Source organism: Falco cherrug, chromosome 3 (assembly GCF_023634085.1).
Source record: "Falco cherrug isolate bFalChe1 chromosome 3, bFalChe1.pri, whole genome shotgun sequence".
In the NCBI taxonomy this organism is placed as follows: Eukaryota; Metazoa; Chordata; class Aves; order Falconiformes; family Falconidae; genus Falco; species Falco cherrug.
Window position 1 is genome coordinate 100680527 of NC_073699.1, and position 19540 is coordinate 100700066.

At 40.0% G+C, this 19540-nt stretch overlaps 1 protein-coding gene across 1 annotated transcript in view; it reads left to right on the top strand.

Annotated features, from left to right (window-relative positions):
* CDKAL1 (CDK5 regulatory subunit associated protein 1 like 1) overlaps positions 1-19540 on the top strand; it is a 427152-nt gene that overhangs the window by 253622 nt on the left and 153990 nt on the right. Inside the window, exon 10 of the mRNA XM_055705480.1 lies at positions 11196-11362. Within this exon, the coding sequence (XP_055561455.1) occupies positions 11196-11362 (167 nt within the window). The remainder of the gene's footprint in view (positions 1-11195; positions 11363-19540) is intronic.

The window sequence follows — 19540 nt, forward strand, 5'->3', positions numbered from 1 at the left end:
CCACCTTGTCCTTGCACACACTGACCGTTCTCCCTGCTTGCTTTTATTGTATGGTATAGCAACCTGCCAGATTCTTGAGCATCTTCTCACTTTATACAAAGAATAATTGTAATTAAAATCAGTCTTTTGGGTGGAATTCAGTACTCTAACATAAAACAACATGACTGTGATATATGGAATTGGTGAAAAATAAAGCAAAACACACTGGTTTTTACTAAAGTATTTCTGTGTTGTAGTTTGAGGTTTATATTATTACATCTTGGCTTATAACTTAGTATGAAACACAGCATTTGAAACTGTTATATCTGTCGGTTATGATAGTACATCCTAATTCTGGAAGGTTTTTTGTGATCAGAATAAGTAACATTCTAGAAGATATCTTCCCTAGTCCTGGGATATTTAGCAGAGCAGAGATTATTTATTCATTATTGTTAGCTTTTCAGTCATTTCAACAATTCAGAATTTAAACATTTTACTATAACCCAAACTATTTCCAGTTAATTTTCAGGTAATTTAAAAAATATAATCTGTAAATACCCAATATCTGGTTTCTTTCTACTTGTGCTGTTCATCTATTAAAAAAAAAAAACCAAACCACGTCAGAAACATTGAATGAAACAGGACTATAGGATTCAGCTCTTGAAAATGCAAGAAATTTGGGCAGAACAATGCTTTCTGGAAAAAGAGTTTCCATGTCAAATATCTCTAACACCCCCCGGTAGCTTGCGTGCAAGCTGCTGTTGTAGAATTGGTAAGATTTTCTTTTTCTGAACTCAGATTCAGAGAGTTATTTAGCTTGGCTACAAACATTTTTAATGATTGAAACTTGGTATGCCATGTTACTTCCCAAGAATTAATCAGTTTCCATGAAAACATGTTGTTTAAATGAATCCAAACTCATTAGCACTACAGAGATGGATACTCAGTAAAAAGCCTCCATTAATTAGCACTGCATCCTGTAATATGCCTACAGCTCATGACCATTTCCTTGAATCTGTGCAATGTGTGACCCTTTGCATCTGATACTTCATCTACAGCAGACCGATAGCCTATGTTTGGGTTTTAAAACAGCGAGCGTATGTTATGATGAGTGGCACGTTACTCGCCCCCCCCCCGAATTCCTAAGTCATAAACAAGATTTCTCATATGCCTCATTTTGAATTCAGAGCTCAAAGCAGATTTCTCGTTGGGGTTTTGACAATAGGCATAGAAATGATAAATTTTATTCTTCAGATTTTAAGTTATGGGAGTTCTGCTCCTTCTCGTTTCTGTAGCTGAAGAGTATTTCTGCATGGTGCTAGGCTGACCCTTCTGTTGGAGGGTTGAGTACTCTCTCTCTGCTTACAGTACACGAACAACGTGAGCATATCAATAGTTCACAAAGTGTATTTGTGAGGCACAGAGCTGAGAACAATACTTCCACACTTGAGGGACCTGCGTATCTGTATGCTGTGTACAGGGCTGCAGAACAGCGACTCTGAACTCACGCCTGCCTGTGTTTTCCGAAATAGCTTTCCTTTGTGTTTAAGTCCCTTTTTGCAAAAGCCATTCCTTATGGTCACCCAGCCCTTTGTGTTTTGTTTTCCTGATGCATGTACTATTGCCTATCATTGAACCTGCTTCTTGAATAATGTTCTTGGTTCAGCAAAGAACTAATTACCGTCAGCTAATTCTGTGCCTGGTCATTAATACACATAAGACTTTTATTGTGTTAACTTGGGCGCTAGATGTCCATTGTCTGAACACCAGCTTAATTCTTGTAGGATGTCTGTACATGGAATGGCAAAATTCAGTTTTGTCTTTTTTCAGCTGGCAAGTGTAATGATAAAGCACTATATTTTATTTTATTTTATTTTGTGCAAGAGCTAACCTTAATAACAGGCCATTGTGTAGGTAGCACACATGCCTGGAAATAGGAGGGTCACAGGCAGGTGAACAGCGGAAAAAGCACAGACTTCTCTCTTAAAGCACAACTGCCTCATCCCTCAACCTGAGAAATAAGACCAACTCATGAAATTCAACTATGTTTTTTTCCCTCCAGGTTTTTGTTTTTGGGGTTTTGGTTTTTTGTTTTTTTTTCCAAATCCTTTCCTCCCCTTTCTCTTCAAATTGGCTACAACCCCCCCATTTATCATCATGATGTATGGTGTCATTAATCCTCCTTGAAAGCAAGATGCATAATGCTGCAGCGTTGGCACTGAGCAAACTTCTGCAGGCTGACTGCCTTGATGCCCTTTTGAGTCCCTCTTGTTCTAGGAGAATGAAACTGGACTCATAATAAGTTTAGCTATCATGCTGTTTGCAGCAGCCAGTGACCTATTATACTGCTCCCTCTGCGCCCCCCCCCCCCCCCCCCCCCCCCGCCTTCCTCGCCCCTTTGCTAACGCTCTGTAGCTACAAAACTGGCAAGACAGGGCTGCTGGTTGGTCTCTAGCAGCGAGCTATTACGAACAGGGGTCCCTGCAGGGGTAGAATGACCTCTTTTATAAGCAAGGACAAGAGTTTGCTTTGTGGGAGAGAGAAAACTCTTAGGCTGTCTTTGGTATTTAATGATCTGCAGCATGCTTTCTATTGGGAACTCTAACTTTTTTTTTTTTTTTTAATTAATACCATAGAAAGGAGTAATTTTAACTAAACTTCCATTCTTATTCCATGTTTCAAAATACTCCTCCTATCAAAATACTTTGCTTTGCTTACCAGCACAGTCACGGAAGTGAGCAAAAGAAACAGTATTTTATATAAATTGTAAACCCGCTAAACCCTACAGCAGCCACAGTTAGTAATCTTCCTTCATGGTGAAGCATTTGCTCCAAAAGGAGTTCTGTGTTTTTGAGACTTATATGCAATGAATTTGGATAAATAAGCAAATTCATTGGACGCATGTTCTGAACCATTTCCTCAGTTTCGTCTTTCAGGTGCATGACTTTTGAAAAGGAAAATTTTGAATAAATCTGTTTGCAGCTTCCACTTTCATAACCACAGAAGCTAAGATGGAAAGCCACCATTAGTCATATAGCTATTCGATTTTCTACCAGACTCCACATCTAAGTATAAAGCAGATGGTAGAGTATCCTTGCATTAAAGTTAGCTAGATGTTACTAAAGAGTAGATGGGTAGCTGGGCCAGAACTCTGGATTTCGGTGTGTGGTTGTTCTCGTAAAATCTCCAAAGTAACCCTAAGAATTAATGTGAAAGGTGGTAGAAGTAATGTGGGCATATCTTTTGGTGGTGATCGGTCAGGGGAGTTTTTGTTTTCTAATTCTGTGCAAACCCAGAATGTTTTGTTATTGTAACTCAAAAGTAATTAACAAAAGTTCTTATTGAGCGGTCCTAAAGCTTAGTTTTTTGGTTTGTTTTTACTGTGGTTCTAATGCTTAGGGTTTGGGTGGTTTTTTTTACTGTGGTCCAGCTCTGACTTTACTTTGTAAGTTACATAAAATAGCACAAGAAATATGAATGCACTTTCATGGGAAAAATCTATGTAAGACCTAGAATTTTAAAAATATATTAACACATTTTCATTGAAATAGAATCAAGCGGTTCCTTGAGCTCTTGCACTGAGCTTCATAAGCTGTTTCTTGAGCTCTTTTGCATTGAAGTTCATTTAAACTCCAATTACAGCACTATATAAGTAAGTGAGATAGCATGCTTCACTTTTTGAAAAGATAACTTAAGGTAACCAAAATTCAAGGGAAGTTTCTTACTTTTGAAAAAGCAATTGTCAGAAGAATTAAGGAGGTCCCAGGCGTGAATAGTTTTTTTCTTTTGGAGTTTGTAAACATACCCCAAACTTTTTTCCCATTAGTTTGCAGGATCAGGAATTTGTTGTAAGTGCTTACGTCATGTCTGTGATAGATGATCCTTTAAATCAAGTTCCCATTGTGGCTTCATATAGTTTGAGAATTTCATATCATGAATATATAGTAATGTATAGCATGTCTGTAAATACATGAGAACTTCAATCATTTATGTGTGCAAACATGTACTTAAATTAAGCATCTTGGCAAGGAGAAAAAAATATCTTGAATTTTGTTAGTAAGTGTAGTAGACAACACTGCCAAACAGGATCTTCCAAAGTGGTGATGTTGAGTCTTCTGCTTTTAAAATGTGTTATCCTGCATAGGTGGAATAATCTCAGTCAGTGTAACTTGGTCTGTATGTCACTGCATGTTGGCTCCCAAACACATTTGTTCTCAAAAATATGTAGACCGTAAAAGTTAGTGTGTTCATTTCCTAAGCACACCAATATATGTGTCATCCTGTGGGTAGCAGAAACCACAACTGCTTTGAAGACTTGTACTGAGCTAAGCACTTGCAAAATGTAGCTGTAGTTTTTGTAACTGCAGACTGGCGTCCAGAAGTAATAGAAATAATCCTGCAACGAGAGGCATCCAAGTCTGCTGAGAGTGCCAGCTGTCATTAGGAGGCTGTTCTCTCTCACCACTCCAAGGGCATGACAATCAGGGGAGAGCTGGATGCCTGGAAAAAGGGGAATGTCACCCTGCCCTTCGGGAAAAGCGAGGAGGGAGCTCTAGGGGAGCAGCTGAACCTCACTCTCTATGGGGCAAACCCTCTTGGAAACCACTTCAAGGCATGTGAAGGACAGAGGGTGTTTGGGAGCAGCCAGCCCAGGTTTACTGCTGGCAAACCATGTCACTGGCCCAAGGGACTTTTCTGACGGGATGTCTGGTGTTGCGAAGGAGAGGAAGCTGTGGAGTTTTGGGGTGGATTGATTTGGATTTTTGTGGGAGCTAGGCGTTGTTTGGTTTGGGGTTGGGTTTTGTGGTTTTATTTTTGGGGTTTGGGGTGGAGGGGTTTTCTTGTTTTGGAATTTTCTGTTTTGTTTTGGTGGGTTTTTTACCTTGACTTTAGGCTACGTCTTCAACTTGGTCTCCCATGACACCCTTAGATTGGTGAGGTGCGGGCTGGATAGCTCGATGGTAAGGTGGCTGCAGTAACGGGCTGGACTGCCAGGCTCGCAGGCTGTGGTCCATGGTATAACGTCTAGCTGGTGGTTCCTAATTGTGTTTTGCAGGGATTGATACTGGGGCCAGTGTGTCATGTCTTTATTAACAGTGTGGACAATGAGATAGAATGCATTTTGAGCAGTTTGGGAGGTGATACCAAACTAGGGGGAGAGCTGACTGACTGAAGGTAGGTAATATATGAAGGTAGGTGATGTTGCAAGGGACCTCAGCCGTCTGGAGAAATGGACTGACAGTAGCTCCATGAAGTTTAACAAAGGCAAGTAAAATGTGCTGAATCCAGCACAAAATAACACCACGCTGCAGTGTGGATGGGGAGAGCTAACCAGCTGGAGAGCAGCTTTGCAGATGTTGGCGCTCCCCTGGGCGAGCTGATGAAGGTGAGCCAGCAGTGAAACTGCTTGGCGGTGGTGGTTAGCTGCGTCCTAGATGCTATCAGCAAGAGGGCAGCGGGCCCGGGGGGCTCACAGGTACCTTGTGTTTGGTGACTATGAGACCTCACGGACAGAGCACTTTGGCCAATTTTGGGCACCCCAGCACAAGGGTCATTTGTGTACTGAAGCAATTCAGCCGAGGACCACCGAAAGGATTAGGAGGATAGAGCACATGACATGTGAGAAATGGATTTGTTGAGCCTTTGAAGAGGAAACTCAGGAGGAGATCTTAGTGCTGTCTACCACTGCTAATGGGAGGGTACAGAGAAGGCAGAGCCAGACTGTCCTGTGGTCAGACAGGTCTTGCAGAGATCAGATGAGAGGTAACAGGACAAGCTGGAACACAGGAAATTGCAATTAGGTACAAGGAAAAATATTTTACCCCGGGGGTGGTCAAATATTGAAACAGATTAGCCAAACTGGCTGTGGTATTTCTGTCCTTGGAAATATTCAAAACACAACTGTACAAGGGCCTGAGCAATCTCATCTAATTGGACCTGATTTGAGCAGCAGATTGAATTAGATGACCTCCAGAGGTACCTAAGCTATTCTGTGATCCCACAGAAAGAGATTTTCATCCTGTGTACAGAACTGTCTTTACCCTTTGGCTTTCCTGGTGACCACACAAAATGGAATTTGTTCAGGCTTTTAAATTAAGTCGCTGTGTGTAGCAGGTCTTTATGTACTACTAATCAATGCTTCAAAACAATTTATTCTATTAAAGAGATATTTAAAAACTGTTGATTATGACTCTAATAGTGAAAACTCAAAGAAATGTTTTCCCGATCCTCATTTGGAAGTGCACTAATGCTAAACAGATTTTCCTGGCCACTAACCAGCCATTGCTTCCTCGCGTTGTGAACGGTTGGTTAAGCCAGTCATCCTTCACTAGGCTTTCTCTTTTAGCAGGAGTTTTGAGGATCTAGTAATTTTTCCAAGAGTTGCGTTCTAGTAGGTCAGCCATCATTCCTGATACCATTCAGATCTTGTTCTGCTGTTTGTGGCAAGCTTTAAGAAAGCATCTTTAAGAAAGCATCTTTCCCTTCTTTCAGACTGTTGAGAAGGGTAAAAAAATAGATCTTTGGAGAAGAGGAAATATATTTGGGCAGAATAAAGATCCTCTGGAAAGTCAGGCTATGAGACACTTCTCTAGAGCTTTGTCCCTCCAGGTGACAATGAGACTTTGATGGGACCGGTTTGCCCGTGGTGCGCTGCGAGCAGCGCTGCATTCCTCTGACTGATATATTGTGGGATCATAAGCTGACCCACAATTTCCAAATTACAGAAGAAATATTGATCCTTTGGATCATAGCCTGACAGCTTGCCTCTTTCACCAGCCCTGTACCTAGACCTGTCTGTTTTCTTCAGTCTCCTTTTTTCATCATCTGCTTGCCAGACACCCTGCAGTTCCAGACTGTGAGGTTGGGGGGGGGGGGGGGGGTTACTTTTTGAGGCTGGGAAAGGGTGTGCTTGTACAGGATTGTGTGTCCTTCCATTCTGTCTCTCCTCTAGGAGCCCTGTGTACATACAGATCAAATCGAGGTTTCTTGGTGAACTGGAAACTAATTCTTCCAAACCTCCATTAGCACCAGTGAGTTGCTCCCAGTTTGATTTACTCTTACAGGAAGTCCCTGCAATGGGATCTTCCAGTGCTGATCCATGTGGTTGAACCGACCATTGGAGAGGAGGCCTGGCCTCTTCCAGGTGGAATCAATGCTTGCAGAGTGCTTCAGAAGTGTAGGAGGAATGGGATTCCTCCAAATCTCGGTTTCTGTTTCAACTTGTGTTATATTCCGGTTGATACGGTGATAGGGTACGTACACAGATGACTTTACAGTTTCTCAGTTAAGGCACTGATTCAGCCAAGTAACGTAGCACACGCGCTGCATCGAGTATGTAAATAGTGCCTGTAAAATCCATGCTGAATAAATAAGGGGAAACTCAAATAATTGAAGAGAAAATGAATTTATTTAGGGTGAGCTCATTCTGAACAATAAGCACATTTAAAATTAGTTTGATTTTTTTCCAAGCCCTTCTCTCTGTCTTTGGCGATGAATTTTTTATTTTTTTTTTAAAAAAAATTCTAAGGGTGTGATCAGGAATGGCAGGGTCAGATTGATTATCCTCAAGTCTGCAGGCAGTTTTTGACAAACATTTAAGTCAGGCCTCCCCTTGGCAGATGGTCTGTCAGATTTCTGTGGTGCAGTGGGAGAGGTATTTCTAGGGCCAGTGCAGCACTGCAGGCTGCCGTAAGAATTCACCGTTGGAGGAGGAATAGAAGGAGGTCAGGCAGTTATTGATAAGCATATGTGTGCTATGGAGATGGTCGGGATTAGGGGCCTCCCGCCAAGGCAGCCTGCAGAGAATTGTGCTGCTCTAGAAGCCACTCCTGTTCACAGTAGAAAATCTCACAGGAAAGAGAAGAAGGGAGGGAGATGGAAAAAAAAAGGGAATTTTGTGGTCAGATTTCATTTGTGCAAAGGTACAGTGGGTGAACAAATAGAATTTCAACGGGATTAGCGTCTGATATATTAACATCTTCAGATGTTTTTGTAGATTGAAGTAAATTCATTTTTTTGGATGGAGTAGATTTTAATTTAAAAGATGTTTGCTACTGCTGGAAATGGTGTTCACAACAGTGGCATGAAGATAAAGCGAAATAAAAAATGCTAGATTCATTTTTATTAAAAATGAACCATTTGAAGTGGTCTCTAAACCAGAAATGCACATATCGTGTAAAAGTGATAACTGTAGGATTTCTTGTCACTATGACAAGGATTGTTTAGACTACCCCACAAAAATGAAATCAAAACCCGTGTCAAATAATTCCCAATGATTGTTCTTTATGTTGAGCCGTTGGAGAAGGAATAGGTTCAGAAGCTCCTTCATTTCCTTGGAACCTATTCTTTTTCCAACATTTTCCATTCTCAGTCATCTCCAGTTACAGCAGAGCAGAGATCAGAAGCCAGCTGTTGAGGTTACTCTTTGGAGCTGGGTGGTAATGGCAGAGTGAGAAATAAACTATGAGTTGTGACCAAAGGCAGACTTGTAATTACTTGAATATAATGATAATTGGCCTTAATACTGTAACAAATGCTCTGAGTTTACACATCCAAACTCTGCAGTTTGGATCAATTTTCTTGTTTACAAAATCAGATTGCTTTTATTAGCACCAGAATTACCCAGTAACAGAATGGTGAATGATTAAGTGAGGTTCACTGCAAAAAGAAAGGAAAAAAATACTGTATGTGATTAGACAGTTTATTTCAGCATATTCCTGTGTAGGGCTGGTGTTTGGAGGGGAAGGGAGTTGAGTGGGAATGACGTCTTTGAGAGGTTTGTTGTTTTCTCTTCTTACCTGGTGCAAGCTTGGACTCCTGAAGTCAGGATGCAAAGGACTAGAGTAAACAGCCTAACAGCAGTTGACACCGAACCTCTATCACACACAGTTGTGTACAAGGTTGATTTACGCTACTTGTAAACACGTAACACTCACAGCAGCTTTCAGGATTTGAAGATCCATTTTGTCAGCCAGAAACAGGGATGTGAACTCCCTCCTAAAATACCGGCGTCCATCCCCACCCCTCGCGTTAAGACCACGTCCTTGGTGCTCTCAGCATGAGTTTGTTCCCATCGCTTGTTGTTCAACACCCTGATCGGAGAGCAGGTGAGACAGTTATTCCTGTTGTTGCTGATTTACTATTACAGCTGCTTCCTCTTCTTGTGATTTAATTTGAAGATTCAGCCCACCAGGGGGCTAATGGTCCCCACCTCTGCAGCCTTAAAAGCTCACTGTTGTTTTCCACAGGAATGTTATTTCCATTCCTAGCCAATGATTTATTTTTTTTCCTCAACGTTCATCTGGTAGCTGTGAGGCACTATTCCATTACCCATTTTCATGAAAAACAAAACAATCCAAACAAAAAACCCCAAACCCAATCACAACCAAACCCCAAACCCATGCAATTATTTAGATTGAAAGCTTAAAAATGAAAATTACTCTTTTTCAGTAGAAACTCAGCAAGTAAATTACTCTGTTTTGCAGTGTTTTGATGGCTACTGGAGACTGATATAAAAAAAAAACAACAGGGCTTTAGCCATCGTTTAGATCCTTTATGTTTCTCTTAATTTTGAAAACTTAACAAGTTCTCACTTCTTTTTGTTCCGTAACTCAGGAAAATGTAGGGCAGGCGTTGAACCCTAGAGTACGTTTCATGGTGTGGTACTGCCTGTGGTGGGATGAATTCCAAAAATGTTAGCAGTTGCAGTGGAATCCACTGCTGGCAGATCCTGCCCACCTGGCCAGGCACGGGGAGGCTCAGGCTGAGCGTGGCTACAAGGTCATGGTTGCAAGCTGGGTAACCAAAGAGCAGTACTTAGAGAGTACTTTCCACCAGGCTGCTTCCAGGGACAGGGTTATACATCTCTCGCTACCTTACTCTTGAGGCAAAACTTCGGATGCAATGAGTTTGTTGGCTCAGCTTTAATTTTTAAGTATTCTTACGTCTAAATAATAAATGACCTTGAAAACCTTGCTGAACAAAGAGAATTAACTTGGCCCAGCACAGCCTGCTGTCCGCCCTTGCTGTTGTAGTGTGTATTTCAGTGACAGCCTTGCGTTTACATTTTTTCTAAAACTTCTGTTTTTCTAGGTTTGTTACTTTTCACGTGATTAAAGTCTCTGTATGTGTTTATATTTTCCTCATCATAAATATATCTTTTTAAAATAAACAAGATTTACATTTTATGATAAATTCTCTGCTGGTCCAAAGAGTGCTTTGATGAATTCTGCGCCTTCTAGCGCTGGGATGTTTTCTTTACTTGCTCATCATCAGTATTATTAACTCTTCATTGAGTTAATGGTACCTTATCTCACTGGGAATCACTGGCGTCTTCCTCCCAGCCACCTGGTTTTTGATGGCTGATTTCTTGCTATGGGGTGAGGAGGAGGGAGAGATGGATTGCATGGCAAAAAAGGATGGAAGCTGGGCAGACTGATAAAGGGGCTGTGTGAAACCTCATTGCTTTCAGCTGTTATTAAAGGGCGGTGCAATCTTTCCCCTCTTTGAGCAGGAGGGTATTATTACTAAATATCGGTGTTCAAGGTCACTACTCTTTCTGATATAAATCAAATATACAACTTCCTAAGTCCCTGATTGATGGAAAATAAAAGTATTAACTGCTAGGGAACAGGTTTTCCAACACTATCGCTCAGTCATGCAGTGGTCACTAACCTGTTCAATACAACCTTAATATTGCATTGCTAATTGTATAATTTGAAGAATACAAGTTTTTAATAGTTATTCCAGGAGGAATGTTAATCGCTGTGCTTTAGAGCTGGTTTTTGCTTGCTGGAAGCTTACCAGTTAATAAGTTAACTTCTAGTAACAACTATTAATGCAAACTTTTTGCTTGGGTAATGTCACTTGCGGTGTTTAATGAATTAGACTCAAAAAACAGAGCCCAGTACTAAACTTGACTGACTTGCTGTAGAGCCAGCACAGAATTAGTCATTGGCTGTGAATGTTAATCACTCCACAGCAATGATAATTTACAGCATTGTTGTAGCACTCTTGTGCTCATAAAATGAACTTAATAACCCACTGCTACCCATGGGATAAGCCTGCCTTCTCCTTCCCTCCCCCTCACAATTCAGTACCCAGTCTGGCTGCATAATAGCCTTGTGAAATACTGCATTAAAAAGAGTGAGCAGCTGTATGATAAAATAAACAGCTTTAAAACAGATTTGTTAATTATCTCTTTCTTTTATTCACAGAGGGTGTTTGTGAGATATGGCTGACCAGTGAAGACACAGGGGCTTATGGCAGAGACATTGGCACAGACCTCCCTACGCTTCTGTGGAAGCTGGTTGAAGCTATTCCTGAGGGAGCTATGCTGAGGCTTGGCATGACAAACCCTCCCTATATTTTAGAGCATCTGGAGGTAAGGAAGAAAAGAGAATCATTTATATGCCAGTGTAGCCATTCATTGAGTGAGTCAGCATGGAACCTTGTGTATAGTGCGTTTCATTTTAAGTAGTAGCTTAAAAAAAATTGTGGACTTGAAGTAAATTTCTAGAATTAGACTAATACTGTTAAGCCATTTGCCTGACACAGCAAGTTATTGAAATAAGATACTCAGATCATTTTGGGATGACAGTATTACTGAGGTCTCTGACCAGTGGAGCTTTATTATAGCGATGTTGCATTTGTGTGTATATCTAGTGTACCCAAGAACTAGAGGAAATGTCATTAGCATGCGATGGGCTATGGAATTGAATTTGTCTTCCTGCTACACCTTGGATGAGTATTTCCAGAAATACTATATGCCGACCTCACTCACTCAACAACGTTGAGTCATCAAAAGTCAAATGCTATTCTGAGAGTGTGTAAAGCTTCCATGATAAGAATTGGAAATTCTAAATGTGTATCTGTGTTAAAAAATTTGTAACTAAGTAGTGCAGTGAGATTAGAAGCAATGGAGTGTACAACTATATCTATCTGGAATAATATTGTATGTATGCAGAGCAAGTAGCAAGAGTTTTGTCTCAAAGATAGGTTGGTTTAGTTGGATTCTGTCACCAAATGAATTTATTGAAATTCCTAAGAACTGTTTATAGAAAGAACCTAACTTTAAGGAGGAGGAAGAAGCAGGGAAAAAGACAGCTTTAGGTAAATTTTCTAAATGTGTGCATCAGCAGTATCCAGATAAATAGCTGGTGTCTCCATGCTGCTTTCCCAAAAATGTTACAGAATTAGCTGTCGCACTTGCATTTTCTGAAGATGTCGAGGGCAGTATTTTCTCACCAGAGTGCCATAACTGCACCTTTCCCTGTTGAAGCACATGGGCTGAAGGAATCTCATCCTGATAGGAATAAGCAGATTTTCACTTCACCGGCTAAAGAATACAAGCTGCAGAAAACCGCAAGAAATTTCCCAGGCTGTTATTTTGTTCTTTGGTTTAACATACGCTTCACTAAGCTAGTCTTGACAACACACTGAATAAAAATCTATGGGAAGTGGTTTGGCTGGGTTTTTTTAGAGCTTTGCATTCTGTCTCAAACTCTCATATCTGTCACAAGTTTCTCTTCTTTTGTATTTTAACATTTTTCAGCATCTTGTACAGAAGCAAATCAAGCTTTTAGCAATTTTCACAGTTAGTGTCTTTGCTTTCATTTTTAACTCACATTATTAAAAGTGTTTTGGCACAGACTGCTGCTTTTGTCACTGCTGCTCAACTTATGAGTACTCACAGGAGCTTTCTTTTTTTTAAAAAAAAAAAAGTAAATCAGTTGCTGGAAATAAGAAACTGCTCTGCCCAGCTAAGGGGCCCTGTAGTAGTTTTAATTTCATATAATGGGAGTAAGGTGGAAAGTATATTGCATTCCTTCAATCAGTACCCACCTTGGTAAGTATGACCATGTCACAAACCTGTAAATTGTTTTGATTTATGGTCTCTAATCTTCCTGTTTCTAAATTTTCTAGAAAGTGCTGTAGGTAGGACTCTTTTTGACCTGACTCATATTCAGGAAAAGTACTCTAATCTCTTTAAAAATGGATCTTTTAAATACGATTGCAAAGGGGGAGGAATTCATGAAAGCCTGTTCAGAACATGTCTCTGGGATGTTGCTGTGCAAAATGTGTTACGTGTGCACCAGCCCTCCTGTACCATAGCAGCATCTGCTGCTGCCTGTCTTCTTCACTCTTCCATACAACTTCCAGTTTATATGATTATTTATTTTAAGAATTATTTTACTACATTCCTGAGTTTTGTGTATGGCCAAGAATTTCTGAGTTTGTAATTTCATGAAATAATTTTGATGATTCGTCAAACTAAATTTGTCAGAATCTTTTTCCCTTGCATTTTTGTCTAGTCTCCTCTTCCAAGCTTACCAGACTTGTATCTGAAAGATCACTAGGGAATGTTGGCAGCCTCCTGTATGCATTTTCACCAGACAAAACCAAACTTTTTATGATTAAAACTATGATTTGTTTAAAACACAAAATAAATTGAGAAGTTGATTAACCTTCATGTCACTTGATTAGGATAAAATTCAGATGCAGTTCTGTTATCCTTTAAGAAAGGTATGAAATTGTGTTATTGGTTGCAAACATGTTTTCATTAATATTTTTTAAAGGTACTGCTTTTTATTAATCTATTTTGTGAGAAATTGAGTTGCTAACTAGGACGTTTTTTGAGTTTCTGCGAAAAAATTTTACATGGGAGAATGTGCAAATCATATGTCACTTTTTATATCCAATGGAAAGGAAGAAGTTGTTCCACTCATATCTTTCAAAAATCAGACTTGTTCAGCAGTTGCATATAACTGTACATATGCAACTGCTAGGCGAGGGTTTATTTCACTTTAGTAATGAACACATGCCTGCTAAGTGGCATAGAGCGACAGCAGACATGTAAAAGCATAAATTAATTTTAAGATCTGGACAGAGCTTCCCTAGAGAGTGAGCCTGAAAGCAATAATTTTGATTCATTTACAGTTTTTGCCATATTTATTGGAGCTTACCTGCAGGTGAAATGTCTGGCCAGCTTTATGTCTGTCTGATGCTTGCAACCTCCAAAGCTAATCACAAAGTTTATATGATAAAGACATTTATTTTCTCCAATAACACTCAACTGTAAATTAAATGTTTTAAAAATTCCAGTTTCCAAAAACATTATGTGCATTTTTTTAAACACTGCTTTGTAGTACTGCATGAACTGCTCTATCATTGGAACTGGTTTTGTGCTTAAATATAAGGTTTTAAAATATTTCACAAATACCTGGGGTTTTTTTTTTCAGATAGCCATGTATTTTAATCTCTGATCATTCAAAGCATCAGAACACTGGCTTGTGTACTTGAAATTCACAGGTTTCTTTAACTCTTTGTTGGATTTTTCTGCACCTTTAAATTATCAGAGTGGGAGACGATTGGAATTAAAAAGGATGGGGGTGGGCAGCTCGATACCATGAGTTGCAGATGGCACAGCTGCGGTACAAGCAAGGAATCCCTCAGACCACAATGGCAATGCCAGCGTCCTCCGTGACTGAGGGAAAAGTGGCACCTATGGATAATATGATTGAATAAAGAACTAAAATTTTAAGAATGTATCACTTTATAGACAATGGAAGCCTAAGTTGCCCAAATGGCGCTGGCGGTGTGCAGAGCCATCCACAGACAGGAGGTACTGGAGCGCTGCATTTGCTTCCCTTGCCCCACACCTCGGTCCTTTGAAATATGCCCAGCTGTATTTTTTGTGTTGCTCAGGTGGTTCATCAAGATGTAGCCACAGATGAAGTACTTTACTTACATATTAATTCATGCCTTGATGGTTCTCAGCAAAAGAGATGTATCCACTGACTAAAATAATGCAGCTTTTCATGCTACGTGTATTTTTTGTATATAGATGGAACGGCTTTCTCCTACACTAGAAGATACTTAGCCCACTTTTGGATAAGCTGTTTGATGAACTGCTTAGAGATTGAAATGTATTTGCAAGTGCAAAAAAGTGATTGCAGATTCTTATTTTTTTCTTAAAAAAAAATAAATTTTTTCATAAGCATACTCTTGAGATACTGTCTGCTTAGAAAGTGTACCGTGGTGGGATTATGACCAGGGATCTGTTTAAGCTGCTGGCAATGTTTACTTTGTGCCGTATGACCAGGTCTGTGGCTGGGCATTGGCCCTGGGATTCTTTCGACTCCTTGATGTTGTGCCCACGTTCACAGGTTCCCTGGAAATGAAAATGGAGGAACAGAAAATGCCATGTGCCCTGGGAGTGTGTTACCTGCCGCTGTACCTGGGAATCTCTCTCAGCATCCCTAGGAAGTGCCAGCCACAGCTCAGCTGTTCTGCTGATGCTGGGCGCTGGCCCAAGGGGAGGAGGATGAGGAGGAGGCTCATGAGTGGTGGGACCAGAGCAAAGGAGGGAGCAAAGGAAAGTTGCGGGTGCTTTTAACTGGCCTTGATGCTCTCATGCTGGAAGTCTTGGTAGATGTGGGGGCCTGGGCCAGTGGTCCTTCAAACTCAGGTTTATTATAGCAGGGGGGTCAATTTACGTTTTCACGACTGAAAATACTGAGCATACCCAGTGCCGTCAGGGAAATGCTGTTCTGCCCTTAAAGATGCTTGTCATTTCAGGGGAGGCTGGTAATCTCATGAAAATCACCATTATACTGGTTTGGTACAGTCTGACAATTTAGTACTTCCAGTTTTTTATTCAGTAAATATGGTGGTAATGGTGCCTTATGTACTTAAAGATGCACATAGCATGAACAGTTTTGGGATGAGAAGCAAACATATGTTTTCAAATGATAAATTCTGCATTCAGTTGGGCCTCCTTATTTGTAAAGAAAGGAATATTTAAAACCATGCAGTGTTTTATAGTCGTGCAAAATATTAAACACTTTTTGATATGCTGCCTACTGAGCTATCATTAGAAAAAGAGCCTTTATCGCAATTCTTCAGGGTGCAATCTAAAATGCTAAGTATTTTATCTGCTGTTTTCTTCATCTTCAGATGATGTCTGTGCTTACGTTAGTAAGTAGTACGAAGCAATAACAGCAGATCGGGAAATTGCAGAATTTGGTAGTGAAGCCACTATATCTACATTATTTGCATTTTGGAGTCTTCAAAATAAGTCTAATCGCCTTAACGAAACTTTCCCAATGCTGACGGTCCAAAGCTGTTTCAAAGGCAAGTTGTTGGCTTGAATTCCTCTGTTCCCACGATGGGCTTGGAGCACATTCGCTGTGAACCTGGAGGATGGCCACTGCTCTCATTTCCTTGGAAGTGAGTTTGGTTTGCTCACCCCAAAGTCACCAGGCAGATTGAACAAACCCATAGCTGGAAGGGAAGCGTGGGAAATTGCAGTTTCACTGCGGCTTCCAACCATCACGTTGCTTTGAACACAGCCAGCACTGGTGAGACTACTCCTGGGCAAGGCTTGTTGGTACAACAAAGAGGACTATTTGGTGTCTTTAAAAAAAACTGATGGACCTGAGACCCCAACATTGTTTCTCTTGATCTGGGTAATAAGTCTAAGAAAGTTGTTGGAGTTTGCATTTTAGCTGCAGGAGATATCCTCAGTTTGCCTTTCAGAGAACATCTGGCCAACCAGTGGAAATAGTACTGTGTCTTGCAAAGTGCTCTCTCCCAGTCTTAGCAGCCTGCTTGAATGTATGCGTCGTGAAGCGTATAGCTTGCTTATTTGAAGTTCGGTTTCAAACAGATATTGAGATGCGCACCCTTGTCCAGTGTCGGTCCTCCCTTAATACATTGATGCCACATGGTGTTGAGGAAAACTTTCGATTTCATCTACATGGCAGAAAATTTTGGTAAATGGATATGAACTCTGGTCAGGGAAAAATGTTTTAGCTGAGAATTTTTTATTTTATTTTTTATTTTATGAAATGTTAAAACTGAAGGAAATGTTAGTCCTAGCAAAACCCTGCAATGAATGCACAGGCATAGTTACCTTGTGTCTTCTTACCCTGATGTCTTTGCCCAGAGCTACTGTTTGAATTGCACAGCCTGCCAGCTGGCAAAGATGTTATTGTCCTATAGTATCAACATGTACCAAACATACATAAGGTATACATCCTGCTTTGGAAGGAACCTCCAGGCACTTATTCAACACTCATATTATGGAGTTATTGGCTAGTGCTCTAGTGAGACAGTGTTTTGTATCCACTCGCGGTGACTGATGGATGCTTCCAAATCTGTATAAAGGAGGCAGTTCACACCTGCCATTCCCGTAAGTGCTTAATTTCACATGACTAGATGAGTAGTCGTCTTTGTCACCTGTCAAAATGAGTCTGTCTCAAACCATACCATATGTCATCTGTGAGCTTTATCTTCGTTATTAATTCAGGACATTTGAGTGATACACCAGCCATTGAGATGGAGTTTGCATGGTTTCAGTGTCTTTAAATTCATAAGGTGTACCAAGTGTGCCATGAGTCGCAATGGTATTTCTTTGCTCTTTTGCTTTGATTTTTCATTTCAGCTTGGTGTTTATGTTCCTTAACCTCATTGAAGCTGATACCCTACAGATGGCTTTCTCAAATGTGCTCTGACACAGCACATAGATATGTATTACAGTAAAATTAGTAATTCACATTTCTTTTTCCCATATTGTTCTTTTTTTTCCTCTGAGTGCCCTGAACATTTCTGAGCATTGTGCATAAGCTCAAGTCTTGAATAATCTGGGGTGTATGTTGATTTGAAATGCATTTAAAAAAGGGAGTAATATGCTCACATTCTTCAGTGGCAAATAAAAGGGCAGAATCATTTCAGGAATTAAAAGGCCTTTAGGGCATGTATTTGCTTTGTTCCTGGTATTATTTTTGTCATTTTCATAGACTGCTGCATTTGAAAGTGCCAATTAAAATCTGTTGATTTGACCAGAAAAAATGAAAACTGTAGCATACATTTAAATAAATGAATAGTTAAGCCCCTGACCTCATATTACTGTGAGTTTTGTAGTGTTTTGTAGTCGGTGGACCATGCAACTTTCCCTTGCTGTAATTACATAGTTGTGTCTATGCAAACTGTGTGTGTCTTGCTAGCAGTAAAATTCAAAGAAATCTCAGATACTAAGGGGAGGAGAGGGGCAGTGGGAGCTGGTTTTCTAATAAAAAAAAAAAATGGGGTGGGTAGGAAGGGATGCTTATTATTTCCTTTGGTATTATGTTAAATGCTTATTTGTCCTATGAACACTGTGTATGCATCTTTGCTTACTCAGTGTATTACAGCTTGCTTTTTTTTTTTTTTTTTTTTTTTTTTGAAAATACTCTGTCTCTTCTGTTCTTCCTCTTAAAGTGTTCTTTGTCTTTGGGGTTTCCAAATACAGCACATTTCCTTGAAGTTACTCCTTAAGACATAGATAGCATCATGGGAACTTTTTCACTTGTGAACTCACCCCAGAGGGAATGTGTGTTTGGATATTAATGGGGTTAGAAAAGGGAAGAACCTCTGCTGTGCTTAAAGCTGCATTTTGTCACAGCACTTTCTCTAGAGTTTTGAGATCTCAGACTCAGCAAGTCCTAATGTCCATAAATGCTTGGTGACATGTTTCCTTCCAATTGGTGGCATATGATTCATCTTAATAAAATGTCAAAATAAGAACCCATCTTGCTCTTCTTGAAGGTTTTGTGTTGCATCTGTACATCTTAGATGTTCTCAGAAACTTTAACAATGTTATTGCATTGGGAACTTTGATGAACAGTAAAGGTTTGCTGCCAGATAATGTAGAAGGGAATGTTTGTGGTGCTGGGAACGAAGCTCCTGTTCTTTGTAACACTGGTAGAAAACACACTTTGAGAAACACAGCGCAAGAACTGCCTTTATTATGCAAGATTCTGTTCTCCATCAAGACAGAATATTTTATGCATGCATCTAGTCCTCTGCTGTATTTAATAATCTGAGCATAAAAATTGGTGTTGCAAAAAAGGGGTTAACGTTAAGTCACAGATTGCTTGACCAGTTAAAGCTGTGCATGTTAACTGTACCTTAATTATGATTTGCTCATATGAATGTTTCTCTTGCTTGTTAGATACCACAAGAACGAAGAGTATTTAAATGCAGACAGAACCACACTCAATCCTGTGTTGAGTGTCAGGTTGTCTGTCAGTTGCTTAGAATGCTGCCTCAGCTCAGCAGGCCTTTGGAGCTGTGGCTTGCTTCGTTGGTGGGTTACTAGCATAAAATAAAAATCACTGTTACTTGTGCAGTTTATTCAAAGAACAGGTAGAGCATACATGAAAAACTGCATTTTTACTAAATCAAGTGGGAATTTGAGCAGTTGTCATGCACTTCAAGGCATTGGGGTAGTAGCTATTGTCACATACATAGCTTACATAACAAACTGTGCCATCTTATTTTAATATTTCTGCCTTCCCTGAAAAACAAATAAGATCCCACTTTCCTAGTAATTTATATTATAATAAGTAAAGTTCTACCAACTACTCTCCGTGCTGTTCCAAAAGCTTCTATTTAGTTTAGATGCATAAACCCTTTTGTTTTCTTTGATAGATGAGCTGTCACAGTCACTGTGCTTTGCAGCATCATCTACATAATCTTCAGTAAGACTGCTTGCTTCATTAGGTTTTGGCATTTGTTA